The 24121-nt window shown below is 40.5% G+C and overlaps 1 protein-coding gene across 2 annotated transcripts in view; it reads right to left on the bottom strand.

Annotated features, from left to right (window-relative positions):
* EYA3 (EYA transcriptional coactivator and phosphatase 3) overlaps positions 1 to 24121 on the bottom strand; it is a 634133-nt gene that overhangs the window by 420964 nt on the left and 189048 nt on the right. Inside the window, exon 7 of one of the 2 annotated variants that reach the window (XM_053707121.1) lies at positions 4396 to 4524. The exons of the other annotated variant lie outside the window; for it this stretch is intronic. Coding sequence (XP_053563096.1) covers positions 4396 to 4524 — 129 coding nt within the window. The remainder of the gene's footprint in view (positions 1 to 4395; positions 4525 to 24121) is intronic. 2 annotated transcript variants of the gene reach the window in all.

The raw sequence follows: 24121 nt of genomic DNA, 5'->3' as shown, positions 1-24121 counted from the left end.
ATACAGTCCCATAACCATAAACAACAGTGCACCGCACTACAGACCGCACTGAATAACATTACTATGACTGAGGAGAAACTTAAAAAAACACCGACAGACACAACATTGAAAAAGGATTTACAGACGCAGAGGGAAATAGTTGGCACCCTTTTAGACAGAGATTGCAAACTACTTGCACTCAAACTACAACAAACTTATTATGACAGTGATAACAGATGTAGTAGATTGTTAGCACGCAAATTGAAACGACGGACTCACCGCTCATATATTATGTCTATCAGTGGACCAGGGAAAGGCATGGTATACTCTACTTCTAGCATATCAGAGACATTTCGCACATACTATGAGTCCCTCTACAACTTACCAACTGTTCCCCCTACTGACGCAACTAATATTAACCTCATAGAATCTTTCCTCAAGGACTTTGACATACCACAGATCACCCAGGAACAAAAAGAATCCCTTAATTCCCCCTTCAATATGAGAGAACTCCTATTGGCCATAAAAGACCTACCGACCGGAAAAGCCCCTGGCCCAGACGGCTTCACTAACTACTACTATAAAAAATACAGTAAGATTCTAGCCCCACACATGCTGACCCTCTTTAACTCCATTTCCGGTAAAGAACCATTCCTTAGCAATTCCCTTGCTGCACACATAACACTAATCCCAAAGGAAGGTAAGGACCACTCGAGAGTCGAGAACTATAGACCGATATCACTATTGAACACTGACGTGAAAATATATGCCAAGCTGCTGGCGACCCGGTTGAACGCCTTACTCCCAAATTTAATCCACGCTGACCAAGTGGGCTTCGTTCCCACAAGGGAAGCCAAAGACAACACTGTACGAGCCCTTAATTTGATAGATTATGTTAATAACCGCGGTGTTCCGACTGTGGTAATATCCACGGATGCTGAAAAGGCGTTCGACCAGGTCAACTGGCAGTTCCTCCGGGTGGTCCTTATGAGAATGGGCCTTAGCGAGACATTTGTAGATAGGGTATTTGCAATGTACCATTGTCCGACAGCTAGAATCCGGGTAAACGGATCTTTATCAGCCCCATTTGTGATATCTAACGGAACCAGGCAGGGATGTCCGCTGTCCCCGCTCCTGTTTGCCTGCGTAATAGAAATGCTTGCACTTAAGGTTAGACACACGGTAGACATTGAGGGAGTTGAGGTTGGGGGACATCAACATAAGATGCTTCTATATGCAGATGACGTGCTCTTTTTCTTGACGAACCCCAGACAATCTATACCAGGATTATTGAAACAGCTAGATGCATTTGGAAAGATTTCAAACTTTCTTATCAACCAGAATAAATCAGAAATCCTAAACATAAACATACCAGAAGGGGATTTAATACCTATCTCACGTATATGTACATTTAAGTGGCAAAAAAGCAAATTGAAATATCTAGGGATATTTTTAACCCCAAAGATTACCCAAATATTTGAGACAAATTTCCTACCACTTCAATCATCAATAGTATCCACCCTGTCTTCCTGGCGTAGAAAACCTCTATCCTGGATAGGCAGGATCAGTGCCATTAAGATGAGTATCCTGCCAAAAATATTATATATCATACAGACACTACCCATAGCCCTTCCACGCACTTTTCTTATGTCCCTGCAAACTAAAATATTTGAATTTATATGGAACAAACGACACGCACGGATCAATAGGAAAGACATGTATCAGACACTAGATAACGGGGGAATGGGGGTACCTGACCTCGTCGCATACTGGAAGGCCACACACTTACAGAGAATAGTGGACTGGTATACTAACTTTAACTTTAAAATCTGGGTTCGCCTCGAACATGACATAGCTGGTACATTGCACTTAGGCACAAGATGCTGGACACCATCAATTAATAGATCACCCCAGATATACGTCGCACACACAGTACAGGAGACCATGCTGATATGGGAAAAGATACTAGTAGAGCACCCCAACATCTCGTCCACTTACTCTCCCCTTACCTCTTTCATCTCTAATAAAGAATTCGCCCCTGGCCTAATAGCAAAGATAAAAAATGACACACAACCGGACAGGGAATTGATGATGTGCCACCTGGGTACTGAAACTCAGTTGTTCCCTAGAACGGCCCTAACCGAACAAGGCTTTAATTGTTTCAGAGATTGGTATTTTTATATGCAGTGTTACAATTACCTGTCAGGACATCCGCATAAAAGGAATATGTTGAGGCCACTAACGACATTCGAGTCCTTATGCCATAAAGAATCTCCTACAAAACACACCTTATCAATGATTTATGCACTACTGAAACAAAATTCACCAGGTCACACCCCTCACTTCATCAATAGATGGGGGGAGGAATTGGGAATTCAGATATCACACATTGACGCCTCTAAGATATTTATAGCCATTAAGAGATCTGCCACATCTAGAAACCTCATTGAGTTAAACCTGAAAATTCTCCATAGATGGTATCTTACTCCATCAAGATGCCAGAAAATATTCAGAGAAGCCTCCAACCTCTGCTGGAGGTGCCATGATCAAATCGGCCATATGGCACATATCTGGTGGCTTTGCCCTAAAATAACCCCAATGTGGGATGAAATCACAAAGGAAACATCAAAGTTACTAGATAAAGCCTTACCAGTAGACCCACTCTTGTGGCTGTTTCACATAGTCCCCAAAAAATTCACTTCAGAACAAACTAAATTATTTAACATAGCAAGTAACAGCATCAAGAAACTAATAGCCAAGAACTGGAAAAGTTCTATAATCCCGACCACTGCGCTATGGGTTCAGGAGTGCAATCGCACTATACAGCTAGAGGAATACCACTACCTTAAACAACGAAGGTTAGACAAGTACATACAGATTAAGATTTTATGGGAAGAATACTTGAGGAATAAGTTTGATACCAATAGGATATAAAACACCAAAACATATGACACTAGATACTGACAGAAGAGGTGGAAACTGACCTTGAGATACTGGAGGGGGAAAACATGAGGGACAACAGGAAGCACAATGTGTTGTTTATGTTGTTTATTCGTTGAATATGTTACTATATGATTTATTGTTTATTACCTTTATCACTACATGCATATTTGTTTACAGCATTGTATGTGTACAACCCACACAGCTGTAAAGCCATATTGAATTGTAACCCTAACAAAAGTGCATTTACGATGTATAAAACTTTCTTATCTGTAAAATAAAACTATTTTTAAAAAAAAAAAAAAAATGAGGACATTAAATTTCATTTTTAAGGCTTGCCCCTCAACTCCTCATACTTAGGTCCTGTGCCGATCTATTCCACTCCAAACAATCTTCTATTCATTGAGCTTCCATAAGAGCTGATTCTGTGTACATATATTTACAGGGGAGCAATGGCATTAAAGGGACAGTAAAATCAAAATTCAACTTTAATGATTCAGATATAACATGCAATTTTAAACAACTTTCCAATTTACTCTTTTTATCGAATTTGCTTAATTGTCTTAGTAGCCATTGTTAAAAAGCATACAAAGGTAGGCTCAGGAGCAATGCACTACTGTGAGCTAGCTGATTGTCATTGGCTCACTCAATGTGTTCACCTAGCTCCCAGTGGAGCACTGCTCTTCTTCAACAAATGATACCAAGAGAATAATAAAAGAAGTAAATCTGAAAATGGTATGCTCTATCTGAATCATGAAATACAATTTTGGGGGTTTTGTCCCTTTAAAGCCCAATTTCTCAACTCTTTTTAATTTTTTTGCTAAAAAGAAGCATGTTATTTCTGCAGACAGTAATTTACAGTTTTGAGAACTACAAAACCAAGAATATGTGACAATATCTTCTAGATATAAAAAAAATACAAATTTATTCTTACAGAAACATCTGCGAGGATGGCATTGTGAATAAACAGAATTAATTTACCAAAAATTAAACATTACAGCCATGAATATACAGCCTCATGCTACATAATTAAAGTTAATCCTTAAATGATGAATAACCTTTAGATTATAATGTAGCTTAAATAGAAACTAGATTTAGATAGATTTATTTATTTAAAAAAAAAAAAATTAAAAAAAAAATCTGATTTAAATTAAAAAAAAAAAACAATTTAAAAAATATAAAAAATCTGTTTCATTATTTTTTTTAAATCATTTTTATCCTCCCTGATTTACAAGTAGACAGAATGATATCAGGACAAGCAGCAGTAAACCTATCACACGAAGGATTCCCCAAGGAAAGGCAGGTCTTTCTGTTTTGGCTAAAGGTATACTGATCACGCTGGATTCTGATCATAAGGAATCTCTAACTATAGACTCTAGAGTACACGCTAAAACTTTAATGTGATATAAAATGCATTAATTTGACTTTGCAAATAAATGCTTCTCTAAAAGATATACAACAAAAACATCAACTTACCTTGAACGGGATAAGAATATAGAACCGGACTAGACTGGCTAGAAATTCCAGAGGAGCAAGTCAGGATGGCAGGAGGATTTGTCGCCTGTATCAAGCCACTTTCAGATTTGATACCCGGCCACAAGGCGCCTGTAAAGTAGTATAATTTAAGAGACACATTAGAATAAAATTATGGAATGCCAGTTCACCCAGCACAAGTTTTTTTTTGTTTTTTTTTTTAAATGACTTTTTGCCTCTTAGATAATAATTGCCAGGTGAAATCCCAATTTCTGCAGGGGGGGGCATTCCATTTTTTGCTAAATATAAGTGTCTCAAATGACCAATACCCTATTCCTAGTTCTGTCTATCTAGGCCATTGTGGGATCCACATATTGAAAAAACATAATTTATGTAAGAACTTACCTGATAAATTCATTTCTTTCATATTGGCAAGAGTCCATGAGCTAGTGACGTATGGGATATACATTCCTACCAGGAGGGGCAAAGTTTCCCAAACCTCAAAATGCCTATAAATACACCCCTCACCACACCAACAATTCAGTTTAACGAATAGCCAAGGAGGAGGGTAATAAGAAAGGAGCGAAAGCATCAACAAGGAATTGGAATAATTGTGCTTTATACAAAAAAAATCATAACCACCACAAAAAGGGTGGGCCTCATGGACTCTTGCCAATATGAAAGAAATGAATTTATCAGGTAAGTTCTTACATAAATTATGTTTTCTTTCATGTAATAGGCAAGAGTCCATGAGCTAGTGACGTATGGGATAGCAAATACCCAAGATGTGGAACTCCACGCAAGAGTCACTAGAGAGGGAGGGATAAAAATAAAGACAGCCAATTCCGCTGAAAAAAGAATCCACAACCCAAATCAAAAAGTTTTAATCTTTATAATGAAAAAAAACCTGAAATTATAAGCAGAAGAATCAAATTGAAACGGTTGCCTGAAGAACTTTTCTACCAAAAACTGCTTCTGAAGAAGAGAAAACATCAAAAAGGTAGAATTCAGTAAAAGTATGCAAAGAAGAAAAAGTTGCTGCTTTGCAAATCTGATCAACAAAAGCTTCATTCTTAAAAGCCCAGGAACTAGAAACTGACCTAGTAGAATGAGCCGTAATCCTCTGAGGCAGGTATTTACCCAACTCCAAATAAGCATGATGAATCAAAAGCTTTAACCAAGACGCCAAAGAAATGGCAGAAGCCTTCTGACCTTTCCTGGAACCAGAAAAGATAACAAATAGACTAGAAGTCTTTCTGAAATCTTTAGTAGCTTCAACATAATATTTCAAAGCTCTAACCACGTCCAAAGAATGCAAAGATCTTTCCAAAGAAGTCTTAGGATTAGGACACAACGAAAGGACAACAATTTCTCGTCTAATGTTGCTGGAATTCACAACTTTAGGTAAAAATTTAAATGAAGTCCGCAAAACCGCCTTATCCTGATGAAAAATCAGAAAAGGAGACTCACAAGAAAGAGCAGATAATTCAGAAACTCTTCTAGTTGAAGAGATGGCCAAAAGAAACAATACTTTCCAAGAAAATAATTTAATGTCCAAAGAATGCATAGGCTCAAACGGAGGAGCCTGTAAAGCCCTCAAAACCAAATTTAGACTCCAAGGAGGAGAAATTGGCTTAATGACAGGCTTGATGTGAACCAAAGCCTGTACAAAACAATGAATGTCAGGAAGATTAGAAATTTTTCTGTGAAACAGAACAGAAAGAGCAGAGATTTGTCCTTTCAAGGAACTTGCAGACAAACCCTTATCCAAACCATCCTGAAGAAACTGTAAAATTCTAGGAATTCTAAAAGAATGCCAAGAGAATTTATGAGAAGAACACCATGAAATGTAAGTCTTCCAAACGAGGTAATAAATCTTTCTAGACACAGATTTGCAAAGCCTGCAACATAGTATTAATCACTGAGTCAGAGAAACCTCTATGACTAAGCACTAAACGTTCAATCTCCATACCTTCAAATTTAATGATTTGAGATCCTGATGGAAAAATGGACCTTGAGATAGAAAGTCTGGCCATAACGGAAGTGGCCAAGGTTGGCAACTGGACATCCGAACAAGATCCGCATACCAAAACCTGTGTGGCCATGCTGGAGCCACCAGCAGTACAAATGAACGCTCCATTATGATTTTGGAAATCACTCTTGGAAGAAGAACTAGAGGGGGAAAGATATAAGCAGGTTGATAATTCCAAGGAAGTGACAACGCATCCACTGCTTCCGCCTGAGGATCCCTGGACATGGACAGATACCTGGGAAGTTTCCTGTTTAGATGAGAAGCCATCAAATCTATTTCTGGAAGCCCCCACATCTGAACAATCTGAAGAAACACATCTGGGTGAAGAGACCATTCTCCCGGATGTAAAGTCTGGCGACTGAGATAATCCGCTTCTCAATTGTCTATACCTGGGATATGGACCGCAGAGATTAGACAAGAGCTGGATTCCGCCCATGCAAGTATCCGAGATACTTCTTTCGTAGCTTGAGGACTGTGAGTCCCACCTTGATAATTGACATATGCCACGGATGTGACATTGTCTGTCTGAAAAAAAATAAACGGTTCTCTCTTCAGAAGAGGCCAAAACTGAAGAGCTCTGAGAATCGCACAGAGTTCCAAAATATCGATTGGTAATCTCGCCTCTTGAGATTTCCAAACCCCCTGCGCTGTCAGAGATCCCCAGACAGCTCCCCAACCTGAAAGACTTGCATCTGTTGAAATCACAGTCCAGGTTGGACGAACAAAAGAGGCCCCCTGGACCAAACGGTGGTGATCTAACCACCAAGTCAGAGATAGTCGAACATTGGGATTTAAAGATATTAATTGTGATATCTTTGTATAATCCCTGCACCATTGGTTCAGCATACAAAGAGGTCTCATGTGAAAACGAGCAAAGGGGATCGCGTCCGATGCTGCAGTCATGAGACATAAAACCTCCATGCACATGGCTACTGAAGGGAATGACTGAGACTGAAGGTTCCGACAAGCTGAAACCAATTTCAGACATCTTTTGTCTGTTAGAGACAAAGTCATGGATACTGAATCTATTTGGAATCCTAAAAAGGTTACCCTTGTCTGAGGAATCAAGGAACTTTTTGGTAAATTGATCCTCCAACCATGTCTTTGAAGAAACAACACTAGTTGATTTGTGCGAGATTCTGCAAAATGTAAAGACTGAGCAAGTACCAAGATATCGTCCTAATAAGGAAGCACCGCAATACCCTGCTTTCTGATTACAGAGAGTAGGGCACCGAGAACCTTTGAAAAAATCCTTGGAGCTGTTGCTAGGCCAAAAGGAAGAGCAACAAATTGGTAATGCTTGTCTAGAAAAGAGAATCTCAGGAACTGATAATGATCTGGATGAAACAGAATATGAAGATAAGCATCCTGTAAGTCTATTGTGGACATATAATGCCCTTGCTGAACAAAAGGCAGAATAGTCCTTAGTCACCATTGTGAATGTTGCTATTCTTACATAACGATTCAAAATTTTTAGATCCAGAACTGGTCTGAAAGAATTCTCTTTCTTTGGAACAATTAACAGATTTGAATAAAACCCCAGACCCCGTTCCAGATATGGAACTGGCACAATTACCCCGGATAACTCCAGGTCTGAAACACACTTCAGGAAAGCCTGAGCCTTTACTGGGTTCACTGGAATGCGTGAGAGAAAGAAACTTCTCACAGGCGGTCTTACCTTGAAACCTATTCTGTACCCTTGAGAAACAATGTTCTTGGATTGAACTGATCCAAACATCCTTGAAAAATCGAAGTCTGTCCCCTACCAGCTGAGCTGGAATGAGGGCCGCACCTTCATGCGGACTTGGGGGCTGGTTTTGACTTTCTAAAAGGCTTGGATTTATTCCAGACTGGAGAAGGCTTCCAATTGGAAACCGTTCCTTTAGGGGAAGGGTCAGGTTTCTGTTCCTTATTCTGACGAAAGGAACGAAAACGGTTAGCAGCCCTAAATTTACCCTTAGATTTTTTTTATCCTGAGGCAAAAAGGCTCCCTTCCCCCCAGTGACAGTTGAAATTATAGAATCCAACTGAGAACAAAATAATTTATTACCTTAGAAAGAGAGAGATAGCAATGTTGACTTAGAAGTCATATCCGCATTCCAAGATTTAAGCCATAAAGCTCTTCTAGCTAAAATAGCTAAAGACATATACCCGACATCAATTCTAATGATATCAAAAATGGCATCACAAATGAAATTATTAGCATGTTGAATCAGCTTAACAATGCTATACACATTAGGAGCTGGTACTTGTTGCGCTAAAGCTTCCAACCAAAAAGTTGAAGCTGCAACATCAGCCAAAGAAATAGCAGGCCTAAGAAGATGACCTGAACATAAATAAGCCTTCCTTAGATAAGATTCAAGCTTCCTATCTAAAGGATCTATAAAAGAAGTACTATCTGCTGTAGGAATAGTAGTACGCTTAGCAAGAGTAGAGATAGCCCCATCAACTTTGGGGATCTTTTCCCAAAACTCCAATCTATCAGTCGGCAAAGGGTACAGTCTCTTAAACTTTAAAGGAGTAAATGAAGTACCCAGACTATTCCATTCCCTAGAAATTACCTCTGAAATAGCATCAGGAACTGGAAAAACCTCTGGAATAACTACATGAGGTTTAAAAAACGAATTTAAAGGGTTACTGGTTTTAATATCAAGAGGACTAGTCTCCTCCATATCTAATGCAATCAACACCTCTTTTAATAAAGAATGAATATACTCCATTTCAAATAAATATGAAATTTTGTCAGTGTCAATATCTGAGGCAGAATCTTCTGAACCAGATAGATCCTCATCAGATAAGGAAAAGTTTGAACCTTTATTTGTGAGGTTTCAAAGAGTATTCTGCCTAAGTGTTTTGTTTCTTAACTTTTAATTTTTGCTTTCAGTAATGCAGTTTTAGATTAATATCTGAACACTTAGGAAGCAGTGCATAAGCATAGGGAAAACTTTATTTACAACAAAAGGGCTATCTCTGCTATGAGAGCAGGATAGTCCAAAAAGAATGCTTGTTTGCACTTGAATTAAATTATTTAGTTTAGTTCGGTCGGTTACTGGAACTTGAGACAAAAAAATGTGCCCAATTTTAAAATATAACCTTTATTAGTTGATTTCATAAAAAAGACAGCATGAAGTATGTGTGTATGCTGCCCTTCGAAATGTTAAAAACACTCTCTCTGTTGCAATTATTTAATGCTTAGCCATCACAGTATCTAATATATAGGATACTTAGTAATTCAATTATAAGACCTTGGTAGTGTTACGGGTGTAAATAACGGTTAATCTTCCCTGTGGCTATATAGCCTTATATATGGCCAATCTATTAGATTACCACAAAAGGATATTGGTATTTTATATACCCAATATAATTGAATACTGAGGTCTTAGTAGGTAAATTTGCTCTCAAGTTATGACAAATTGAAATATGTGTATCACAACTCAGGAATTTGGATTATTTATTGCTTAAATCAAGGTTCTAGTAAGATGTGTCTAAACAAAAAAACTGAACCCACTACTCATGAGTTTAAGCTTCACATAACTGAATATTGATCTATGTATATATCACTTATTCACCCCTCTGAGGATGCGTTAAGTGAAACGCTGCGTCAGGGGTCCTCGTTTTTTAATTGCCTCTCTGTTGGAAAACTATATATGTTACTTTAGCTTAAAAATTATTACTTAAAAAACCATACTTAGTAATTTGTGGCTGTTTATAGTCACAAGCAGGTACATCCTGGTGCTCTCTTTAGCGTAAATAATTGGGTAACTTTCAGGTCTTTGGAGCTTAATGCTAACTTTTGGTATAACAGCTTAAATACTGTGATGGCTAAGCATTAAATAATTGCAACAGAGAGAGTGTTTTTAACATTTCGAAGGGCAGCATACACACATACTTCATGCTGTCTTTTTTATGAAATCAACTAATAAAGGTTATATTTTAAAATTGGGCACATTTTTTTGTCTCAAGTTCCAGTAACCGACCGAACTAAACTAAATAATTTAATTCAAGTGCAAACAAGCATTCTTTTTGGACTATCCTGCTCTCATAGCAGAGATAGCCCTTTTGTTGTAAATAAAGATCCTCATCAGAGATAGATAAATCAGAATGCTGTCGGTCATTTAAAAATTCATCAAATTTATGAGAAGTTTTAAAAGACCTTTTACGTTTATTAGAAGGTGGTATAACAGACAGGGCCTTCTGAATAGAATTAGAAACAAATTCTCTCACATTAACAAGAATATCCTGAACATTAGATGTTGAAGGAACAACAACAGGTAATGGATTATTACTAATGGAAATATTGTCTGCGTTTGAAAGTTTATCATGACAACTAACACAAACTACAGCCGGAGGAACAGCTACCACAAGTTTACAACAAATGCACTTAGCTTTGGTAGAACCGACATCAGGCAGCAGCATTCCAGAAGTAGATTCTGATACAGGGTGAGATTGGGACATCTTGCAATATGTAATAGAAAAAAGAATATATAAAGCAAAATTATCAATTTCCTTATATGACAGTTTCAGGAATGGGAAAAAATGCAAACAGAATAAGCTTCTGGAAACCAGAAGCAAAAATACATGAAGACTTAAATAATGTCAAAAGTCTGGCGCCAAGTATAACGCCCACAACTGACAAAATATTTTTTAGCGCCAAAAACGTCTGCAACAAACACGGGCGTCATAGATGACGCAACTACGTGAAAATTTTCGGCTCCAAGTAAGACGCCGGAAATGACGAAAATACGTCAACAAACGTAATTCTCTTGCCAAAAAAGTCTCCCGCCAAAAATGACGCAATAAATTATAGCCTTTTGCGCACCCGCGAGCCTAACAGCCCGCAATTTTGAAAAAAAGTTATTTTAAACATTTCAGGTAAGAAAAAAACAGAATTTATGTTTACCTGATAAATTACTTTCTCCAACGGTGTGTCCGGTCCACGGCGTCATCCTTACTTGTGGGATATTCTCTTCCCCAACAGGAAATGGCAAAGAGCCCAGCAAAGCTGGTCACATGATCCCTCCTAGGCTCCGCCTACCCCAGTCATTCGACCGACGTAAAGGAGGAATATTTGCATAGGAGAAACCATATGATACCGTGGTGACTGTAGTTAAAGAAAATAAATTATCAGACCTGATTAAAAAACCAGGGCGGGCCGTGGACCGGACACACCGTTGGAGAAAGTAATTTATCAGGTAAACATAAATTCTGTTTTCTCCAACATAGGTGTGTCCGGTCCACGGCGTCATCCTTACTTGTGGGAACCAATACCAAAGCTTTAGGACACGGATGAAGGGAGGGAGCAAATCAGGTCACCTAAATGGAAGGCACCACGGCTTGCAAAACCTTTCTCCCAAAAATAGCCTCAGAAGAAGCAAAAGTATCAAACTTGTAAAATTTGGTAAAAGTGTGCAGTGAAGACCAAGTCGCTGCCCGACATATCTGATCAACAGAAGCCTCGTTCTTGAAGGCCCATGTGGAAGCCACAGCCCTAGTGGAATGAGCTGTGATTCTTTCAGGAGGCTGCCGTCCGGCAGTCTCATAAGCCAATCTGATGATGCTTTTAATCCAGAGTAAACAACAAACAAGGAAGATGTTTGTCTAAAATCCTTTGTAGCATCTAAATAGAATTTTAGAGCGCGAACAACATCCAAATTGTGCAACAAACGTTCCTTCTTTGAAACTGGATTCGGACACAAAGAAGGCACGACTATCTCCTGGTTAATGTTTTTGTTAGAAACAACTTTCGGAAGAAAACCAGGTTTAGTACGTAAAACCACCTTATCTGCATGGAACACCAGATAAGGAGGGGAACACTGCAGAGCAGATAATTCTGAAACTCTTCTAGCAGAAGAAATTGCAACCAAAAACAAAACTTTCCAAGATAATAACTTAATATCAACGGAATGTAAGGGTTCAAACGGAACCCCCTGAAGAACTGAAAGAACTAAGTTGAGACTCCAAGGAGGAGTCAAAGGTTTGTAAACAGGCTTGATTCTAACCAGAGCCTGAACAAAGGCTTGAACATCTGGCACAGCTGCCAACTTTTTGTGAAGTAACACAGACAAGGCAGAAATCTGTCCCTTCAAGGAACTTGCAGATAATCCTTTCTCCAATCCTTCTTGAAGAAAGGATAGAATCTTAGGAATTTTTACCTTGTCCCAAGGGAATCCTTTAGATTCACACCAACAGATATATTTTTTCCATATTTTGTGGTAAATTTTTCTAGTTACAGGCTTTCTGGCCTGAACAAGAGTATCAATGACAGAATCTGAGAACCCTCGCTTTGATAAGATCAAGCGTTCAATCTCCAAGCAGTCAGTTGGAGTGAGACCAGATTCGGATGTTCGAACGGACCTTGAACAAGAAGGTCTCGTCTCAAAGGTAGCTTCCATGGTGGAGCCGATGACATATTCACCAGATCTGCATACCAAGTCCTGCGTGGCCACGCAGGAGCTATCAAGATCACCGATGCCCTCTCCTGATTGATCCTGGCTACCAGCCTGGGGATGAGAGGAAACGGCGGGAATACATAAGCTAGTTTGAAGGTCCAAGGTGCTACTAGTGCATACTACTAGAGTCGCCTTGGGATCCCTGGATCTGGACCCGTAGCAAGGAACCTTGAAGTTCTGACGAGAGGCCATCAGATCCATGTCTGGAATGCCCCACAGTTGAGTAATTTGGGCAAAGATTTCCGGATGGAGTTCCCACTCCCCCGGATGTAATGTCTGACGACTCAGAAAATCCGCTTCCCAATTTTCCACTCCTGGGATGTGGATTGCAGACAGGTGGCAGGAGTGAGTCTCCGCCCATTGAATGATTTTGGTCACTTCTTCCATCGCCAGGGAACTCCTTGTTCCCCCCTGATGGTTGATGTACGCAACAGTCGTCATGTTGTCTGATTGAAACCGTATGAACTTGGCCTTTGCTAGCTGAGGCCAAGCCTTGAGAGCATTGAGTATCGCTCTCAGTTCCAGAACATTTATCGGTAGAAGAGATTCTTCCCGAGACCAAAGACCCTGAGCTTTCAGGGGTCCCCAGACCGCGCCCCAGCCCATCAGACTGGCGTCGGTCGTGACAATGACCCACTCTGGCCTGCGGAAGTTCATCCCTTGTGACAGGTTGTCCAGGGACAGCCACCAACGGAGTGAATCTCTGGTCCTCTGATTTACTTGTATCTGAGCATGCACAGTTGTAATGGTCTTAGATGAATGCGCGCAAAAGGAACTATGTCCATTGCCGCTACCATCAAACCTATTACTTCCATGCACTGCGCTATGGAAGGAAGAGGAACGGAATGAAGTATTTGACAAGAGTTTAGAAGTTTTGTTTTTCTGGCCTCTGTCAGAAAAATCCTCATTTCTAAGGAGTCTATTATTGTTCCCAAGAAGGGAACCCTTGTTGACGGAGATAGAGAACTCTTTTCTACGTTCACTTTCCATCCGTGAGATCTGAGAAAGGCCAGGACTATGTCCGTGTGAGCCTTTGCTTGAGGAAGGGACGACGCTTGAATCAGAATGTCGTCCAAGTAAGGTACTACTGCAATGCCCCTTGGTCTTAGCACCGCTAGAAGGGACCCTAGTACCTTTGTGAAAATCCTTGGAGCAGTGGCTAATCCGAAAGGAAGTGCCACGAACTGGTATTGCTTGTCCAGGAATGCGAACCTTAGGAACCGATGATGTTCCTTGTGGATAGGAATATGTAGATACGCATCCTTTAAATCCACCGTGGTCATGAATTGACCTTCCTGGATGGAAGGAAGAATTGTTCGAATGGTTTCCATTTTGAACGATGGAACCTTGAGAAACTTGTTTAGGATCTTGAGATCTAAGATTGGTCTGAACGTTCCCTCTTTTTTGGGAACTACGAACAGATTGGAGTAGAACCCCATCCCTGTTCCCCTAATGGAACAGGATGAATCACTCCCATTTTTAACAGGTCTTCTACACAATGTAAGAATGCCTGTTTTTTTATGTGGTCTGAAGACAATTGAGACCTGTGGAACCTCCCCCTTGGGGGAAGCCCCTTGAATTCCAGAAGATAACCTTGGGAGATTATTTCTAGTGCCCAAGGATCCAGAACATCTCTTGCCCAAGCCTGAGCGAAGAGAGAGAGTCTGCCCCCCACCAGATCCGGTCCCGGATCGGGGGCCAACAGTTCATGCTGTCTTGGTAGCAGTGGCAGGTTTCTTGGCCTGCTTTCCCTTGTTCCAGCCTTGCATTGGTCTCCAGGCTGGCTTGGCTTGAGAAGTATTACCCTCTTGCTTAGAGGACGTAGCACTTGGGGCTGGACCGTTTCTACGAAAGGGACGAAAATTAGGTTTATTTTTGGCCTTGAAAGACCTATCCTGAGGAAGGGCGTGGCCCTTACCCCCAGTGATATCAGAGATAATCTCTTTCAAGTCAGGGCCAAACAGCGTTTTCCCCTTGAAAGGAATGTTAAGCAATTTGTTCTTGGAAGACGCATCCGCTGACCAAGATTTCAACCAAAGCGCTCTGCGCGCCACAATAGCAAACCCAGAATTTTTCGCCGCTAACCTAGCCAATTGCAAAGTGGCGTCTAGGGTGAAAGAATTAGCCAATTTGAGAGCACGGATTCTGTCCATAATCTCCTCATAAGGAGGAGAATCACTAGTGATCGCCTTTTCTAGCTCATCGAACCAGAAACACGCGGCTGTAGTGACAGGGACAATGCATGAAATTGGTTGTAGAAGGTAACCTTGCTGAACAAACATCTTTTTAAGCAAACCTTCTAATTTTTTATCCATAGGATCTTTGAAAGCACAACTATCTTCTATGGGTATAGTGGTGCGTTTGTTTAAAGTAGAAACCGCCCCCTCGACCTTGGGGACTGTCTGCCATAAGTCCTTTCTGGGGTCGACCATAGGAAACAATTTTTTAAATATGGGGGGAGGGACGAAAGGTATACCGGGCCTTTCCCATTCTTTATTTACAATGTCCGCCACCCGCTTGGGTATAGGAAAAGCTTCTGGGGGCCCCGGGACCTCTAGGAACTTGTCCATTTTACATAGTTTCTCTGGGATGATCAAATTCTCACAATCATCCAGAGTGGATAACACCTCCTTAAGCAGAGCGCGGAGATGTTCCAACTTAAATTTAAATGTAATCACATCAGGTTCAGCTTGTTGAGAAATTTTCCCTGAATCTGAAATTTCTCCCTCAGACAAAACCTCCCTGGCCCCCTCAGACTGGTGTAGGGGCCCTTCAGAAACAATATCATCAGCGTCCTCATGCTCTTCAGTATTATCTAAAACAGAGCAGTCGCGCTTACGCTGATAAGTGGGCATTTTGGCTAAAATGTTTTTGATAGAATTATCCATTACAGCCGTTAATTGTTGCATAGTAAGGAGTATTGGCGCGCTAGATGTACTAGGGGCCTCCTGAGTGGGCAAGACTGGTGTAGACGAAGGAGGGGATGATGCAGTACCATGCTTACTCCCCTCACTTGAGGAATCATCTTGGGCATCATTTTCTCTAAATTTTGTGTCACATAAATCACATCTATTTAAATGAGAAGGAACCTTGGCTTCCCCACATTCAGAAAATTTGGAAGCTTTAACCCTTAAAATAACGGAACCGGAGCCGTTTTTATCTTTAACCCCTTTACAGTCCCTGGTATCTGCTTTGTTGAGACCCAACCAAGCCCAAAGGGGAATACGATACCAAATGACGCCTTCAGAAAGTCTTTTCTATGTATCAGAGCTCCTCACACATGCGACTGCATGTCATGCTTCTCAAAAACAAGTGCGCAATACCGGCGCGAAAATGAGACTCTGCCTATGATTAGGGAAAGCCCCTAGAGAATAAGGTGTCCAAAACAGTGCCTGCCGATATTATTTTACAAAATACCCAGATTAAAATGATTCCTCAAGGCTAAATATGTTTATTATATGAATCGATTTAGCCCAGAAAATGTCTACAGTCTTAAAAAGCCCTTGTGAAGCCCTTATTTATTGTCTGTAATAAAAATGGCTTACCGGATCCCATAGGGAAAATGACAGCTTCCAGCATTACATCGTCTTGTTAGAATGTGTCATGCCTCAAGCAGTAAAATTCTGCTCACTGTTCCCTCAACTGAAGTTAATTCCTCTCAACAGTCCTGTGTGGAACAGCCATCGATTTTAGTAACGGTTGCTAAAATCATTTTCCTCTTACAAACAGAAATCTTCATCTTTTTTCTGTTTCAGAGTAAATAGTACATACCAGCACTATTTTAAAATAACAAACTCTTGATTGAATAATAAAAACTACAGTTAAACACTAAAAAACTCTAAGCCATCTCCGTGGAGATGTTGCCTGTACAACGGCAAAGAGAATGACTGGGGTAGGCGGAGCCTAGGAGGGATCATGTGACCAGCTTTGCTGGGCTCTTTGCCATTTCCTGTTGGGGAAGAGAATATCCCACAAGTAAGGATGACGCCGTGGACCGGACACACCTATGTTGGAGAAAATTATTATTTTTTTTCTTTTTTTTTTTTTATATGTGCATTTCCCAAAATGAAACTGACAGTCTGTAAAAAAGGAAATATACTGATAAACCTGAATCATGGCAAATAGAATTACAAACATATTAAGAACTTTACATTTAAAGTGCCAAACCATAGCTAAGAGTGTCTTAAATAAAGGAAAACATACTTACCAAAAGACACTCCTCTACATAAAGTAGATAGCCAAACCAGTACTGAAACGAGAATCAGTAGAGGTAATGGCATATAAGAGTAAGTATATTGTCAATCTGAAAAGGGAGGTAGGAGATGAATCTCTACGACCGATAACAGAGAACCTATGAAATAGATCCCCATTAGGATGACCATTGCATTCAATAGGTAATACTCCTTTCACATCTCTCATCTGTCATTCACTGCACTCTGAGAGGAACCGGGCTTCAACATGCTGAGAAGCGCATATCAACGTAGAAATCTAGCACAAACTTACTTCACCACCTCCATAGGAGGCAAAGTTTGTAAAACTGAATTGTGGGTGTGGTGGGGGGTGTATTTAAAGGCATTTTGAGGTTTGGGAAACTTTGCCCCTCCTGGTAGGAATGTATATCCCATACGTCACTAGCTCATGGACTCTTGCCAATTACATGAAAGAAATGCTAATTTTCATAGGCATATAGATCCCTCCCATATGCATTTTCTGGATTAGCTTTTTAAGATCTCTACAGTTCCAAGGACCTAGAACAAAGTTTTTGTTTCCTTTCAAAGCAAAAAAATGCACAAAAGGAATTATACATACTTCTGACTTTCATTAAAGGTTTAGATGGTGGTTGCATGAGGACATTACACATCAAAGTAAGTCTCTTTATGGTTTCTGATGCTCAAAAACTTAAATTATGCTTACCTGATACCTGGAAACAGTCAACAGCTGCATTCATTACTTTTGGGAAATAAGAACCTGGTCACCAGGAGGAGGCAAAGACACCCCAGCCAAAGGCTTAAATACTCCTCCCACTTTTCTCATCCCCCAGTCATTCTGCCGAGGAACAAGGAACAGTAGAAGAAATATGAAAAGGTGCCAGAAGAATAAAAATAGACGCCCCACATAAAAAAACGGATGGGGAGCTGTGGACATAATTTAAGTTTTTCTTCATAAATGAAAAGAGTCCACTGCATTCATTACATTTGGGAAAACAATACCCAAGCTATAGAGGACACTGAATGCCAAGATGGGACGGTACAAGAGGCGGACAATTCTAAAGGCAACAGGCATGAAACCACTACCCAACAAAACCCCGCTTCGTCCGCAGCCGAGAAAAATTGAAAAGAAAAAAGGCACCAAGGACACTGACCCGCAGATAGTCCGGAAGCCTAGCTAGAGACCGCAAAATCAGATTCAACTGAGACAACAGTCCTCCATGAGACACCGTCACCCAGCAGTTGGTCCCCAACCACACGCCCCTCCCTAGTGAAGGGAACACCAGCCCAAAATTCCCAAAGGGATAGGGCAAGAAGAACCAAAGGGAAACCGAAAGGTCACCACAAATTCCATAAAAGAAGAACTCCCAGAACAAGCCCAGCTCACAAAGACCCAAATGGGTTCTGACAAACAATGGGAGGCAACGCCCAGACCAAACAAAGACCACAAGGATTAGGACCAGGCATCGGAACAGAGAAAACCTTCCTCTCAACATTGGGCAAAAGCACCTAAGAAGACAACTGAAGACGGAGTCCTCAAAACGTCAGAACTTAGAATACTGAAGTATTCAAACATATAATACGTGTAGCAGATGGGGTAAACACCTGAGTCAAGAACACGCAGTCATTATCAGGATGACACAGAAAGAAATACTTGCTGAGAAGTAAAAAGCAGCCAAACAAGAGATCAGATTGCAAAAACTACAGGACAGAGAGCACACTCCAGGCAATCCAAGCCGCCAGACCGACACATAGGTCTCAAAAAGGGAGAAGCACAGAACCTCAATGAGGCCTACTGCACCCCCGAAGATGAACAACAATCTCAGAACCTACTCCCAGCTGGGCCAGCTCAAGCAACGGCAAGTCTGAAAACAGGAGAACAAAAGAACCGCCCCCCCCACCAGCTCAGGAAAGAGCGAAAGAATGGCCCCAGCCATTCCAACAGCGCTCGGGTGCCCACCCGAAACTCCTTAGAGACAGACGACAAAGCCTAAGAATCTAGCAAAAAAAGGCCCAACATAGTCTCAACGCAGAGCCAACAAGACTCCAGATAGAACAGAACAACCCAGAGAGTATGTACTCTTCAACATAAGTTAAATCCTCTGTTCCTGAATCCAGGAGAAGAACCACACCTCCGTAAGGAGGAGAACAAGCCCCCCTAAGAAAAATGGGTAAATACAGAGCACCCGCCCACAAGACACAAGGACACAGGCTGAACAAGAGACTCCAACGCAGATGAACTTGGAAGGAATCCCCCTAGAAATTAGCCTGCTATCACACAAACAAGGTGCAATATAGCTGCAGCTGATACGCTGCCAACCCTTCGCCTGCAGAAATGCAAAGTCATCAGGTTACCTCAGTAAACTGTCCAAGGGAAACCATTCAATAAGCGTAAGGCAAGCCCCATGGGCATTGGCCTCATAAGACCTGGTCAACCAGGACCAGGTCAACTAGCCAGACCAAAGATCATAAACCAAGTTCTCTGGAAGTGGAGAACCCCAATGCGGATCATCCCCAGCTCCGTGGAAGAACCCTAAGCAGAGCCCAAAGGAGACCCCAATATCCTCAAAAAGGAACAACTGCCAAAGGGAAAACTAGGTCCCTAAAAGGACCATAGAAGGAACAAGACAGAAATGACAATTTTCCAGAGACTTAGAAAGGTCAAACCACCCAAGACAGCAGTAAGGAGGCGCTAAGCCCCGAATCCTCCCAAGTAAGGAAGAATACTCTCAGTACCGAGAGTATCGGAAGAAAAAGAGAGTGACGCAGTGTAACTCCACTGACCCAGTCAACTAAAAGACATCCTAACCGGATAAAAGAAAATATAAGGCAACCCGTAGGTTAATGCCCAAGAAGGACCAGCCAAATGGAAGGGAAGGATCTCAAAAAAATTGACAATCAGGATATTACGTCATCCCCTCATGTCTAATGCGGTGAGCCATTCGAAGTAGAATACTGCGGATTCCCGTATCCGTTAAGGATAGGGTCCTCTAATAACTCAAAAACATGTCTGAGTAAAACGCAAAGGTGCAGTATTCTGTAACACAAGGCACAACACTCAGGGACAGCTACACCTGCAGGGAACTGCATAGGGCCAAAGGCCGGGAAAATAGGGCACGAGCACAAAAGCAAAAAAAAGTCTGGACTTTGCAGACGCATAATCGCCAAAAATATGTGAAAGCGAAAACGTACTGCGACCTCCGGGGGGGAACAAGCCACCCTGCAAGGAGGGATAAACATAATCAGAATTACCCGCATGTGTAGTAGTAGGGAGCGGTAGGGAACTCGCCTCACGAAGGACAGAACCCCCAGAGGCGGATGTCTCGGCGGTTTCTTGATTCCCCGAGTCCGAGGAACAAGGCGCTCTAGAATGGCATACAGAACATAACCGATTGACCCGTTTTAACGGGGTCAATTCACATGCTTCACAAGTCAAAGAATCTGAAAGTTGAACAGTCTCAGCATCAGAATCCTCCATAACTGGATAGAGAATATAATATGGACTATAAGAAAACAAAATCAAAACGGCACCGGACAACCACAACGGCTGGGGAACTCACCACCTCCTATGAACCAGACACTGGCAGACTAGAATTTTTCCGTCGCCACACGGTGCCCAGTCACAAGGTGAACCGTATAGTCCAAAAAAAGCGCGCCCAACCATAAGGTTGAGTCACTTCTAAAGGCCTTTATGTTCCAAGCCAGGAGCCCAGTTAACACTGCACATAAGCAGATTGAATCACATAAACATGACTAAAAAAAACCCTGTTCAATAATCCCCCTCAGGATATTTTAACCCTCGATTCCAAGATACCAAAGGATTCTCACTGAGACCCTATATTCTTTATAAGTCCCACAAGATGGCCCTTACAGGAAACAAGTTACAGTACATTCTGATGAAGTAAAATGAAACAATCTTACTGGAATCTATGCCGTGGAACAGGAACAGATAGTAGCAGCGCCTCCGCTATGGACCTGAGAGAAGAAAGCAGGCAGTGGAGCGAAGTTAGAAAACGCTGATTGCTTGTGGAGCTGTTAAAGGGACACTAAACCCAAATTTTGTCTCTCATGATTCAGATAGAGCATGCAATTTTTTTTTTTTTTTTTTTTTTTATTTCATTTTTATTATATTTCAACATGTTTATACATTTTTAAGCAGTTTTCAGGAAACAGAGAAGGTTACATAAACAATGAAAAAAAAACAACCAAACAACCGTGAGGATTCAATAATTCTAACAATCATTCATCTCTAGAGTTTCCTATTGAATTATATTATTTCTATAATTCCTTAAACAAAAAACAATAACAAAGGAGAGGGTAAGGGAAAAAAAAAAAAAAAAAAAAAATTAACAGAAAAACAGCACTATTTCCCTTATATACTTTATGCGTACAGTCAACAAATTAAACCAATCTATTTATACTTTTTATAACCAATAATACTCCTAAATTACCTTCAAGTTAATTAAGAATTAGTATGCTCAAGATAATTTTTCTTAGTTGATCAACCTCAGTTCAATTTTATATTATTATTATTGCAGTCCAGACTCATATCTGTTACTTCTCAATACTTCCACCAAGAGAGGGAGAGAGGGAGAGAAAAAAGAAAAAAAAGGGGGGGAGAAAAAAAAAAAAAAAAAGAGGGGAAGAGGGGGGAAAGGGAATTTCCACATTCGTCCCCCCCCCCCAAAACCTTTGATTCCTATCCATTTACCATAACCCCAGTTGTACTAGCTCTGTGTTTTGGAAGGGAAATACAATATAGTCTATCTCTGTGGCCGGGAGGGATTTAATAAATGGTGCCCATTTACTAAAAAAAATTCTGATGTCAGAATCATTACTAATATCCGTGTCACGTTGTTCTAATATGCATTGTTTTTTGAGGACATTTTTTATTTCCACCACACTAGGGATTTCTCTCGTCTTCCATTTTTTAAATATTAAGTACCTAGCTGCCATTATAGAGACACTTATTATTTTTTCATTTGATTGTTGTTCTATCTGATTATCACAGCAAAATATAATTAAGCTTGCCGATATCTCCAGAGGGGAGATCCTGAGAGTAGTATTGATCCAGAATTCTAGTTTTCGCCAAAATTGCCTAATCAGGGGACAGTTAACTATCATATGTAAGAGATCTGCCGCAATTAAGGAGCACTTAGGACATTTAAAAAAATTCATGTTCTGGAGCTTATAGCCTTTTTTCCGGAGTATAGTGAAATTTATGTAATAACTTAAGATGAGCCTCTCTCCATGTTGCTGAAAGAGTAGCCATTGCCACTTTATGAATAGATTTTTGTATAAATTTATGGTCAATATAATCCTGGGCCAAAATTAGTCTCCAATCTTGAGCAATTTTCTCTAAAGTATGACTTGCTCTGTTTGCTCCTAAGAGGTAGTAGCAATAAGAGATGGACATACGTCCCTTCTTAACTAACGTGAGCCAATCCTCTAGATCTCCCAAATCCCATTGCCACTCTCCCTCCCTCGTTAGCTCTAATGCATAGTGCCTTACTTGCAAAAACGCAAAGAACTCCTTATTAGAGAGGTTGAAGCTATTTTTAATTTCTTCAAAAGTTCTAACACATTTTTTTTCCTTATCAATGAATTGGATCATTGTGTTCAGTCCCACCATTTGCCATTTCTTAAAAATTGCAGAATCCAGTCCTGCTTGAAATAATGGGTTACCCAGAACAGGGAGATATTTTGAAACCTTGCAGTTGATAGAAAGAAGCTTCCCTATCTTCCACCAGGCCTTTAGAGGATTAAAAATCATTTTGTTCTCCTTAATTTTAGATGGCAAACCTTTTAAGTCACAATGCAGCAGTGCACATGGAAGGTATGGGTCACAAACACTATCCTCCAATGCATTGTTTAAAACGTAGTTATTACAGAAGATCCAATCTGCTGCAATTCGTGCTAAGAAAGCAAAATTGTAAAGCCGTATGTCAGGTAATACAAAACCAGCAAATATTTTAGCATGTGTTAGTTTGCTCAGGGCTATCCTGGGTTTTCTCTTCTGCCAGATGAAGCTTCTGAGCCAGCTGTTTAGCCCTCGAATATCCCTATCATAAAGTATTAATGCTGTGTTCTGTAATACATATAATAGTTTGGGGAGAAGAACCATTTTAAACAAGGCTATCCGTCCTGAAATAGAAAGAGGTAGATTTTCCCAGAGTCTAAGTTTATTTTTAATTGTGGTCATAATTGGAGAAATATTAAAATTATATAGATCCCGTGGATTAGTAGGTATTACTATGCCTAAATACTTAAATGACTCATTAACTATTCTAAAAGGACTATTCACCAAGGAGTCTTTATTTTTTCTAAGCCAGTACAGCTCTGATTTCATCACGTTTATTTTATAACCAGAGAATAGTCCAAATTGGTTAGTGATTCCCAGCAGCTTAGGTATATTAACCCTAGTGTTTGACAGATAGACAAGGATGTCATCTGCGTATAGGGCTAGTTTCATCTCCTGTCTACCTATCGCCACCCCTTCCAGCTGTGACCTAATCCTGATGGCTAATGGTTCAATACATAGGTTAAAAAGGAGAGGAGAGAGGGGGCAACCCTGCCTAGTTCCTCTGTTAAGCACAATTTGTGAAGAGACGGTGTTATTCACAATTAAGCTTGTTAAAGGAGAGTTATACAGATTCATAACGAATTTGAGGACGTTTCCTCCAAACCCAAACCGTCCCAATGAAGTAAAAAGATGGTCATGTTGTATCGAATCGAATGCCTTCTCAGCATCGATTGACACAATGGCCAGGTCAGGAGTTTGTTCCCCCTCTCTTTCCTCCCCATGTTATAAAAATATTCTGTTACCACTAAAACCTCTCTGATTTTTGCTGAAGAATTCCGTGAATTTAGAAAACCTGCTTGGTCTTTATTTATAATATTCGGTAATATCTTTTGTAGCCTTTTAGCCAAGATTGACATGAAAACCTTATAGTCGACGTTTAATAAGGCTATTGGTCTGTAAGATTCCCTTTGAACTGGATCCTTTCCACTTTTAGGAATAAGTGTTGTGAAGGAGGCAG

The sequence above is a fragment of the Bombina bombina genome, chromosome 3 (genome assembly GCF_027579735.1).
Source record: "Bombina bombina isolate aBomBom1 chromosome 3, aBomBom1.pri, whole genome shotgun sequence".
Taxonomy (NCBI): Eukaryota; Metazoa; Chordata; class Amphibia; order Anura; family Bombinatoridae; genus Bombina; species Bombina bombina.
The sequence above is the reverse complement of the archived record's forward strand: the minus strand, read 5'-3'. Positions and strand labels throughout refer to the sequence as shown.